Source organism: Lithobates pipiens, unplaced genomic scaffold, assembly GCF_037356315.1.
Source record: "Lithobates pipiens isolate NorthernLeopardFrog02 unplaced genomic scaffold, aLitPip1_a1.2 Scaffold_8, whole genome shotgun sequence".
In the NCBI taxonomy this organism is placed as follows: domain Eukaryota; kingdom Metazoa; phylum Chordata; class Amphibia; order Anura; family Ranidae; genus Lithobates; species Lithobates pipiens.
This window is the reverse complement of record NW_027507903.1, coordinates 567,415,554-567,427,602: the sequence shown is the minus strand read 5'-3', so window position 1 is coordinate 567,427,602 and position 12,049 is coordinate 567,415,554. Positions and strand designations below refer to the sequence as shown.

General features: G+C 41.9%; 1 protein-coding gene across 3 annotated transcripts in view; it reads left to right on the top strand.

The window, feature by feature from the left end:
* The window catches only part of LOC143961032 (cytokine receptor common subunit beta-like), a 135,477-nt gene extending 123,940 nt beyond the window's left edge, over positions 1 to 11,537 (top strand). For 2 of the 3 annotated variants that reach the window (XM_077470153.1, XM_077470155.1), the window contains 4 exons: positions 79 to 154; positions 5,911 to 5,996; positions 8,710 to 8,742; positions 11,167 to 11,537. In XM_077470153.1, the coding sequence (XP_077326279.1) occupies positions 79 to 154; positions 5,911 to 5,996; positions 8,710 to 8,742; positions 11,167 to 11,440 (469 nt within the window). In that variant the 3' untranslated portion in view covers positions 11,441 to 11,537. The remainder of the gene's footprint in view (positions 1 to 78; positions 155 to 5,910; positions 5,997 to 8,709; positions 8,743 to 11,166) is intronic. The other variant, XM_077470154.1, reaches the window with a different exon arrangement.
* Positions 11,538 to 12,049: the final 512 nt, after the last annotated feature.

Genomic DNA, 12,049 nt, shown 5'->3' with positions numbered 1-12,049 from the left:
AGCTACAGAATGTTCTCAATTTGCTGATGGGAAACTGCAGTAAAAAACTTTTTCTTTCCTTATTCATTTGTATTACAGGTACACAAGGCTGTGGGATGAAAGTATTCCAAATCCAAACAAGAGTGCCATCATTAAAGGATTACAGAAGACTAAGGCAAGTATTGTATTTGGTGATAGTATAAGCACATCATCTTTTGTTAATGAATTTGTAGGGTACCGTATATACTCGAGTATAAGCCGAGATTTTCAGCCTCTTTTTTGAGGCTGAAAGTGCCCCCCTCGGCTTATACTCGAGTCATCGCTGTCTGTCTGCCCGATCAGCGTGTCGAGCAGACAGACAGCGGCCATTCTAGGATTCAAAGGCCGCGCCTCCGTCTCCGCCTTCGCCTGTGATAGGCGGAACACTGAATTTCCCAGCAGTCTGTGTTCCGCCTATCACGGACGTCCTCTCATCCTCGTCCGTAGTATGAGGATGAGCAGACGTCCATGATAGGCGGACCACTGACTGCTGGGAAATTGAGTGTTCCGCCTATCACGGACATCCGATAGGCGAAACACTCAATTTCCCAGCAGTCAGTGGGAAATTGAGTGTTCCGCCTATCACCGACGGAGGCGCGGCTTTTGAATCCTAGAATGGCCACCGACGAAGAGCTGCGGGACGGGCCGGGACGCAGGCCGGGCCGGGACGCAGGCCGGGACGGGACGCAGGCCGGGACGGGACGCAGGCCGGGACGGGACGCAGGCCGGGACGGACACAGGCTGGACGGACACAGGCTGGACGGACACAGGCAGGCTGGACACAGGTAGGCTGCACGGACACACACACACACACACACACACACACACACACACACACACACGGATGCATGCACACACAGGGATGGATGGACACACACGGATGCATGGACACACACACACACACACACACACACACACACACACACGGATGCATGCACACACACAGGGATGGATGGACACACACACACACGGATGCATGGACACACACACGGATGCATGGACACACACACACACACACGGATGCATGGACACACACACACACGGATGCATGGACACACACAGGGATGGACGACACACAGGGATGGACAGGCATGTCTCACCCTCGGCTTATACACGAGTCAATAATTTTTTCCAGTTTTTTGGGGGTAAATTGGGGACCTCGGCTTATATTCGGGTCGGCCTATACTCGAGTATATACGGTAATCATTAATTATGACTATCACTTCAAGGTCTCAAGAGAACCGCTCAATCTGTGGATTCAGTTCAGTCATTCTCTGGATTCCTGCTAAATTCAATTGCTTTTGAGAATATGCACATCGTGTGAATGGCAGCCTGTGTATTAGGTTCCACTGTAATTAGTCGTCAAAATAGATGATCAAAAAAATGAATAGATTCCTTGATCCACACAAGCGAGGTGGATAGAGGAATCCTCTGTTGCAGTAGGGGCTCCTCTGTCAGATTACAATGATCAGCGCTGCAGACAATTATCTGCAGCCTCTCAACAAATGAAAGTTTTCCCAACAGTTCTGTTCAACAAAAGTCAATTATAGTTGATCCATCTATGGCCAGTATAACCACTTAAGAACTGGAAGGATTTCCCCCTTAATGACCAGGAGGGAGGGACCAGGAGTACCTAAGAGGGACCTGAGAAAAGGAGGATCTGTAATGCTCTGTGCAAAACCACTGCACAGAGCAGGTAAGTTTGACATGTTTGTTATTTTTAACAAAAAAAATGAGCCTTTAGTATAACTTTAAGTTTTACATTTCACCTAGTTTGCGTTAATTGAAGAGAATCACAGAATATCCTAATCTGTCACAAATTAGTACATTTGTTCCAAGTCAGTGAGGCAAAATGTTTTAAAGCTATTTAACCACTTCAATACAGGGCACTTCTACCCCCTTTCTGCCCAGTCCAATTTACATCTGTCGCAATTTGAATGACAATTGCGTGGTGAAGCAGCACTGTACCTTATCCCAATTTTTATCATTTTTTCCCACAAATAAAGCTTTCTTTGGTGGCATTTGATCACCAATGGGGTTTTTATTTTTTGCGCTACAAATAAAAAAAAAATAGAAAAATAAAAGTTATTTTCACTTGCACTGATGAGCACTAATGAGGCTGCACTGATGGGCACTAAAGAGGCAGTACTGATTGGCACTGATGAGGTGACACTGATGGGCACTGATGATGAGGCACTGATAAGGGGCACTGATGATGAGGCACTGATGGGCACTGATATGCAGCACTGATGGGCACTGATGGGCACTCTTAGGTGGCACTGATGGGCACTCATAGGCGGCACTGATCAGGAGGCACTCGCAGGCATAACTGATGGTGCATACCAAATGGGCACTGATTGGCATCCCTGGTGGGTTCTAGTGGGCGTACTTAGTTGTCTCCAGTGGGCATCCCTGGTGGTATCCAGTGGGCATCCTTGATGGGTCTGCACTGATAATCAATGTGCTAATTATCAGTGCAGACCCCCCCCCTCCCTGTCAGGAGAGCAGCCAATTGGCTCTCCTCTACTTGTGCCTGTCAGTGTGAGTAGAGGAAGAGCAGATAAACGGCTCTTCCTGGTTACCATGTGATGGTTACCATGTGATCAGATGTGATTGGACACAGGTGATCACATGATAAAGAGCCTACATGATAGGCTCTTTACCTAGATCAGAGATGCGGTGTGTCAGACTGGCACACCACACCACCGATCGCCACGCTGTACGCCCCCATGGGCGTTTTTCAGTGGCTTATCCTGCTGGACGTCATATGATGCCCAGTCAGGATAATAGAACCACTTTCCAGCCATCATTCTGCTATATGGCGGGTGGGAAGTGGTTAATCAGCATAGAAGTCTAGGTTTTATTAATCTTTTAGTAGTTTTCATCTCAGTGAAATGAAAGAAATGCACCCTCCAAATGAGCTTTCATGTCAGGCAAATGGGCTGGTATTCACAAGCCTTTGCTGGTCTCCCTCCTATGTTCCTTAAAGAGTGGGCACCTAAAACAATACTAATAAGCTCTTCACTATTACAGCAGTGCCAGGTAATGGTAGGATGGGCATATGTGCTCTTTAACTCTAAAGGTGACAAACAAATGACTACTTTATCAGTTTACCATGTTACTGAAAAAACAATCACAATATTCAAAATAGACATAAAATGACCACTTTTCACCAATTTACTAATAAGATTAAAGGCCATTTAATTTTACTTTAAATCGTTTGTTCAGGCCAGCTTGGTCTAAGCAAACTATTTTAAAAGATGTTGTCAGCTCTGTATAAACTGTAGGGTGCAACAGCTACATACAGTATACAATCCTGTGTTCTGGCAGTGGGACAAGACCTTCTCAAGCTGATCCCATACAAAATACAATAGCATAATAAATGCGGCAACGTACCGACAGAACCACAATTTGTCCAAAGTTTTGTATTTTTATCACTCGATACAAGGCTTTCTCTGATTGACTGAGATGGAGATATCTGTCTATACCCCCTGTTAGGACTACAGAACACTTCCCCTTCTCTGTATCTCCAAAACATGATGAAGGTGTTGTGGAGTTAACAATGCTAACTGAAAGGTTCAGCAGAGGCAGAAAGCCCAGGGAGTTGCCAACTGTTCATGATTTGGCTGATATTTATTAGATATAACACAACACTTTCAGCTATATATTTAACAGACCAAAAGTGAGAAAATGAGAGATGTACATTGTTAGATTTGAAATACACTTTAACCGGTTAGTGACCACCCACCATATACATACTACGGCAGGGCAGTACTAGTACTAAGCTGGGGCATGTATCTAGTACATGATCTGACACTTCCAGGTCTGGAGAATGTGTGACGCTGGTGACCCACTCCTGCTGCATCCAATCAGTGGGTCCGGCAAACGCAATGTCCACCGGGACCTGACAATCGTTAGTGAGAAAGGCAGAATGCCGGTCTACCTATGTAAACAAGGCAGATTGCCATTCTGTGCGAGGGGAATGTGCTGATCCTGTGTTCCTACTAAGCAGGAACACGGATCTTAACATTCCCCCAGTCAAGGCACCTCCCCCACAGTTAGTAAGCATGCCCAGGGAACACATTTAACCCTTTGATCGCCCCTGATGTTAACAACTTCCCTGCCAGTGCTATTAGTACAGTGACAGTGCATATTTTTTAGCACTGATCACTGTATTAGTGTCACTGGTCCCCAAAAAGTGTCAAAAGTGATGTCTTCGATTTGTCTGCTGCAATATCCTTCCAGAGCTGAAGTGGTTAAAGTAGTATTAAACTCTCAGCATATTTTAGTTTAAAGAGTAATTCTACTTTTGTTAAGAAAAAACTTCCCCTTTAGGGGTAATCAATTTTTCAAGGATTTTAGCAAGTTTTGGTGTGGATTCCTGTATGTTTCTACTATGAAGGAAAAGCTGTTTGTTCTTCTATGTCTTTTGGATACTGATTGTGAATAAAAGTGACTTTTTCATTATTGATCAGCTGATGCACTTGCCGGGTTCTAATGAGAAAAGCTACAAGGTATGAATTCCTTTAGAATTGATTAACCCTTTAGGGGAAAAAAACTGACATTTTTGTTATGGCGATGCCTAAAATGCGACATGTACCTTACTGCAGACTTCTGGGAAAATCCACGAGTCAATCACACAAGCAGGAATGACATTTCTGTGGGCATTCCATATACCAACTGTGTACGGGACACCTCCATGTTGCCAAATTGCATTGAATTTTACAGAAATTTACAATGGCCACAGATGAAAAAGGAAAGGGAATTTTTAACAATATTAAAGTGGAAGTTTAGGCAAGAACTAACTAACTCTAATCTTCCACTTTAATATTGTTAAAAATTCCCTTTCCCTTTTCATCTGCGGCCATTGTAAATTGCACCAACTTAAACAGGAACAATGAATGAAATAAAAAGAAGCTACATATTCAGTTACCTAATAAATCACATGCTGAAAATAAAAACTAAAATAAAAGGGTTTAATATCACTTTAAGTATTACAGCATGGTCAACTTCCTGTCCTCAGTCTGTGATTAAGCCATAAAGAAGCAGCAGAATACTGATAAGCTCATCCATCTGTTCTATCCTCCCTGTTAGCAGGTTCTTTGTCATAACATATACATGTAGCTCATCTGTAGTGCTGTGATTGGCCGGAGCCACGATGATGTCAATCCCACACATGGGAGCGGTAGCCACCATTCACAGCACAGGGCTTGGAAAGAACGGCACCCGTGGCCGTTCCTTCAGAGCGCGTGCACCGGTGATGTCACTGGCTGCATATAATGTAAATATCTCCTAAACAGTACACGTTTAAGAGATATTTACACTATCTATAGGTAAGCATTATTATAGGCTCATCTATAGGTAAATGTCTGCAGAGGAAGTTTGTTTCCTCTTTAATGTTTTAATATTCATCTGACACACCCCAATCCACCAGATTTATAGTAATTTAGTTTGCTTACCTCTGCCTGCCTGAAAGAGAAAAAGCAGATTCTAGGTTGCTGGCTTGCTTCAACTAAATATACTAACAAATGATAATAATAATACTTTATAATATTTAAATAAATAATACTTAAATAGTACTTAAATAAATAATGATTAAACATAAATAAATAAAATAAATACATAATTATGTACGTACCGTAAATACAAATAAAAAAAACTGATTTTTTTTTCAATGATTACTTTGGTAGATGTGCAGCTATTATTCTCAGCTACAGATACTGGCATTAGATTCAGATACAAAAAGAGAGAAAGTATTCTTATTTTTTTGTAATCACTTCTGAGCAACAAGCCTTGTTATAATCCTTCAGATATCAGTATGGCTAGGACTCTTGTAGATTTAATAAATGTCCAAATGAAAAATACATTTGACGTGGCTCTTTTGTTTTTTAGAAACCCATTATATGTCATGAACAGAATGGATCGTGTTTGCCTTATGAAGAACATCTGTACGTCGAGCCATACAATGACATAATGATGTAAGTATTGCAGTATATTCAAGCTGAGGTTGCTCAGTCTGGTGTTTTCCTTTATCAGCATTTATTTTAAAGAATAAATAAAGGCAAATCTATATTTTTTTAGTTTTGGATAGAGTGGAAGAGGATTAAAAATTGCTGGCAGGTTTTTATTACTGTCTGCATCCTCTTCATACTGATGCGAATTGGATGCAGATTACTCCACATCCAATCCGCATATCGCATGTCAAGAGAGTGTGACTGGCTCTCAATAAAGTCAGTTCACACAGCTCCAGGGTGGCTGCAGTCTGCGCTGGAAAAGGGTCCTATGTGTCTTATGCCCCGTACACACGATCAGAGATTCTGCCAGCAAATCCAATGTGAGCTTTTGGTCGGAAATTCCAACCGTGTGTATGCTCCATCAAACTTTTTCTGGTGCCAGGGCAAATTCCCGCCAGCAAAAGATTGAAAACAGGTTCTCAATTTTTTGGTCGGAAAAAGTCCCAATCGGAAATTCCAATCGTCTGTACCAATTCCGACCCACAAAATTCCCAAGCATGCTCAGAATTTTTTTTAGCGCCGCTTTACTGTCGTTTCAGTGGCACTATTCATCTGCTAGTGGGGCGGTTTTAACCCCCTGCTAGCAGCCGAAAAAGGGTTAAAACTGCAGCAGCGCTATGCTGGTGGTATAGCCGCGCTGCCCCATTGATTTTCTTCACCGCTCCAAAGATGCTGCTAGCAGGATGTTTAATGGTGTCCTGCCAGCACACCGCTGCATTGTGAAAGCCCTCGGGTGCAGTGTATTTCCAAGTTGGCTCTAATGATGAGGATGGAGGGGAAGCTGATGATGAGGTAACTGATGCAACTGGGGTGCCATATAGAGTGGAGGAGGAATGTGAGGGAGGAGAAACAACCCAATGAGTCAGGATGTCAGGCATCACAAAAGAGTAGAGAGCAGCCACCCAAAGCCATATAATTACGGAGCTATTATCTCCCAGACCACTTCCCAGAGCTAAGCTATGTGGCCCTTTTTTAGCACATGTGCAGCTGATTGCACTGTTGCAATTTGCAATCTCTGCCACAAGCAGATCAAGCATGGCAAAAACACTAGCCATTTGGGTACCACACCCTTGACAATGCATTTTCCCTCCCACCACTCAGCCCATTGGCAAGAGCACCTGAAAGTCACACACAAGGGACAAAATTATTCTCCTCCTCAATCCTCACCTCTCATGTGTAACCTGCTATATCTCATGACCTCTCAGCAGCCTCCACTAAAAGGGATGATGGTATAGCAAAGGGTGTCACGTCTGGCAGCAGCACATCACCAGCTGTAGAGTATAGCAGGCAAATCTCTCTGCCCCAACTGCTGTAGCGCAAAATTAATATAATCCCTGCCACACACATGCATTTAAAATTCAGCTCGCTGGCTTTACAACTCCTGCTTTTCCATCTGGTGGATTCTGCCCCCTTCCGTGAATTTTCAGAACACGCTGTACCACAATGGCAGGTTCTAAGTTGCTATTTCTTTGCAGGTAAGGCTATTCCAGCTCTGTACTATCACGTGGAAGGCAATATTTTGGCAATGCTGGGCAAGGCAGTCAGCCACAAGATCCACCCTACTGCTAGACATGCACACTGATAAAAAATTTGTTTTGTTTTTCCTTTTTGTTTCATTAATTTTTTTGCTTTTTTGTAAATTCAAAAATTTGAATTTAAGTGGTTGAAGGAATCACTGGTTGCAGGAAGAGAATGTTTCTCTTTTTTTTTTTTTTTTTTTATATATATTGTTTATTTTCTTATTTTGTTATGTTTTACAAACATTTAATCTTTTACTTTCATTATTAACATTACAATCATTACCTCCTTATCACTAGCCCTCCCTCTTCCCCCCCCCCCTAAGGAGAGAAGGAAAAAAAACACACCACCTACCCCGTCTCTCTCACCTCCCTCCCTTTCTGTCAAGACTATCTCTCCATTAACCTCAGGTACCTCTCCGTTTTCCTACATGCCAGCCATTGGTACCATATCCTTTGGTATTTCACCCCTGTGTCCTCTGTCTTGTTGATCGACTCTTCTATATTTCTTATCCACTCTACCCTCTCAATCCACTCTTTCATGATCTGGCCTCCTGAGTTTTCCACAAATGTGGGATCAGAGCCTTCGCTGCATTCAGTAAATATGGGATTAAGGTCAGTTTATATTGTGTCACCTCCTTCTCTGTGTCATTAAACAGACATGGTTGTTTTTTAATCCTTTCACCCGTTATATCAAAAATTGCTTCTGTTATTTTATCCCAGTAAGATTGTATTTTGGGGCACTCCCACCACAAATGTTAGAAAGTCCCCAATGTAGCACAGCCTCGCCAGCACATTGAAGAATTATCTCCTCTATTGGCATACATTCTTTGTAGGGTTACATACCACCTCACAAGGAGCTTGTACGACATTTCCACTGTTTACATATCCTTTGCTACAGAGTGAGTAAGCTTTATTATCTTGTTCCTATGCTTGTCGCTGCTTAAGGGGCCTATCTCTCTTTCCGATTTTTCTAGATAGGATGGGTATTCATAGTCCGCCTCCGGCAACAATATTTCATATATTTTTGATATCCTTTTCTCTAGGCTTTGGGGGGACTCCAGTAATTTCTCTAAGGGTCTCAGCTGTCTCTTTCCTCGTAATGGCTGTGGTAAAGTCTGTGCGAAGTGTTGTAATTGAGTGTATCTCTATTTATCTAGTGGTTTCTGTCCCCGTTCCCGCGTGATTTCCATGTAAGTGTATAATCTATTCCCTTCCATCACATCCTGCAATCTTATATCCTCCTTATTAGCCCATCTGCTAAAATATATGTATTCCTCCTTCCATGGTAGGAAGAAATCTGTGTCTAAGCCCTTTTATACATGGTCGGACATTCCGACGGAAAATGTCCAATCGGACCGTGCTGTCAGATAATCTGACTGTGTGTGGGCTCCATCGGACTGTTTCCTTCGGAATATCCGACGGACAAAGTTTTAGAGCTGGGCTATAAAACTTTCCGACAACATGATCCGATCGGACTTTGTCCGATTGTGTGTAGAGAATTTCGATCGGACAAAGTGCCATGTGCTCAGATCAAATTCCTAGACCAAAGCTATTGGCTACTAGCCTGAACGTAGTCCCGTCGTAATGAAATAACGTCGTCACGTACGATCGGATTTTCTGACAACTTTGTCCGACCGTGTGTATGCAACACAAGTTTCGGACAAAATCCAACGGATTTTGTTGTCCGAATGTCCAACCGCGTGTACAAAGGCTAAGAGTGATATTAATGGCGAATTATAATCCAATTTGTGTCTTTTATTTATTGCATCCCAAATCTTTAGTGAATTTTTTTGTCAGCATATTTGTGTTTGGTCCTAAATCTCGATATTGTGATGGTATCCATATCATTTTCCCTATGTCTGTCCTACCCATCCTCATTTCTAACTCGACCCAACTCTTCTTTTTCTTATTGTGAATCCAATCTACTATTCGGGAAATCACAATAGGTTCATATTATTTTTTCAAATCTGGTGCTGCTAAACCCCCTCTATCTTTTTCTCTAACTATTGTATTATATGCGATGCGTGGGTGTTTACGTGCCCAAATAAATTTTGTGATCATAGATTTTAACTTTCTAAAGTATGTCTGTGGAAGGGGGATTGGGATCATTGCATCCTACTCAGTTGCTCTTTGATTTTATTAAGCAGGGGAATATAAGTAGCCTCAAAAAGGTCCCCCAATTGTGCTGTCAATTTTATTCCTAAGTAGCCCAGTTCTTTCTTACACCACTTAAACAGTAATTTAGCTTGAATTGCTCTCTGATCTTCTGTTGGTAAAGTTAAGTTTAATATCTCGGATTTAGTCATATTTACTTCAAAGTTCTATAATTTCCCATATTGTTTTAACTCCTTCAGGACTATAGGGATTAATGTTCTGGGCATGGAGAGGTAGAGAAACAAGTTATCCGCAAATGCGGATGCCTTGTACTCCCTCTCACCTACCCGAATTCCTTGAATATCCTGATTTTTGCGTATTGAGGCCAAGAGGGGTTCTAACATAATTATAAATAAGAGTGAGGAGAGTGGGCAATCCTGTCTTGGCCCGTTAAAAAAATCGAGGGGGCAGAACAGGGTGCCGTTAACTCTTATTCTAGCTGTCGGATGACAATAGGGGGATTTGATCCATTCCATCATCTTCTCACCCAATCCAAGATATCTCAATGTTTCAAATAGGAACCCCCAGTTGACCCTGTCAAAGGACTTTTCGGCATCAATTGAAGAGAATGTTTCTCTTAAGTATCATAAAGGTCACTTAGCCTGTAAACCACATCACTGTGGAGCAAACACGAAGTTGTTTTTTTTTACTTTTGTTTTGTGTGAGGTCCCCCTTGACAGCCAAATTAAGGTTATGGGTATTCAAGGATATTAGGGACAACAAGGATAAGTATCTGATATGTATTTTAGCAGGAACCCTATGTCTTTTTTCATGGTACCACCCTCTAACAATTTGCATAAGGGTCAGGCAAAGATAAATGGAAACCCTGGCTAATTTGTTTACAGAACAGAATAAAGCATCCAGAAACTGTCAGGCCGCGTACACACGGGCGGACTGTTCGTCCAACTTTGTCCGCTGAACAGTGTTTGGGCGGACAGTCCGCTCGTGTGTGGGCTTTCAGCGGACAGTTTCAGCGGACAGTTTGACGGACAAGGTTTTTCGAAAATTCCGTAAAACTGTCCGCTGAAACCTTGTTTCAGCGAACAGTCCGCTCGTGTGTAGGCTTGTTCGTCAAACAAAGTTGCGCGCATGCTCAGAAAGGATTTTCACGCCGAAAGCTATAATGCAGTGTATAGGACGTCGTATTTTTCGTCCCGTCGTACGTGCCGTTCACGTCATCGCGCACGGTTTCAGCAAACTGTTCGTCCGTCGTGTGTGACCATGTCCGTCCATGCTAAGTTTGAGCGGACTGTTTGCCGAAACTGTTGGACGGACAAAGTTGGGCGAACAGTCCGCGCGTGTGTACGCGGCCTCATTGTGCATTTTTTTCTTTGTAATTGTTTTGCTTTAGTTTCTATTTAGGCATTATTTAAATTGTTACATGTTACACTATTCAGTATCAATGTTAGAGATACAATATCCTCCACCTGCATGCTTATCTTTTTTTCCTCTTTGATTAGGGGGACATCTTCAGTTTCAAAAGAGCCTCCGTATTATTACAACAATGAAGAGCACATCAGTAAACTTAATAGCCAACTGATTCCTCAGGAAGATATTGAATGTTTTATTCTTTGTGACCAAATTAAAGAAGACTATCCAACAGCATCCATTGTTGATGGGTATAAGCCTTTTACGGACTTGGAGAGTGAACAAGAAAGCAAAGACGTAAAGGATTCACAGTTCATGTTTTCAGCCTTTGATGGACCATATTTGTTCTCTGAAAGTAACTTATGACAATAGCTTTTCAAATAATATCTGTTAACATCATAAAGTTAATGGATTTTCCATGTTCTAAATTGTAAATAAACTTTGGGAAACATTGAATAACGAATTTGGAAAATGGTAATTGAATAGAAGTGGTTATAGTTTACAATTCATTATTTGATCAGCCTTTGGGACCTTTTTGCAAGAGTACTAGACTGATTAATCGTGGCATGATAAAGGCATGAGATCATTAGGTGATCATTGTGTGATGTATGCCAAACATTATCAAAAGCTAAAAAAAAGGGCTTATATTGTGAAGAGGCGCTGTGTAATTAACTGTTAGGGCATGATTAAGGGCAAAAAGGGCACTAGCCAAAAGTGCATTTCTAGTATAGATAGAGGAAATGTGGTATACAACATACTAAATTACTATGCTAGATTTTAGCACATTGTACTGAGTTCAGAATTGTGGAATATATATAACGAATTGGGATTAGCTGAGTCTGTGGATCCCCAAGTCTTATAGAATTACTTGAAAATGCAAAATGTTGAGGGTGAGTACTAAATACAACAGATAACAACAGAGTATTTGAAAAACTAGGCAGGCATCGAACCTAGATTTTTATTATCTGTTTTCAG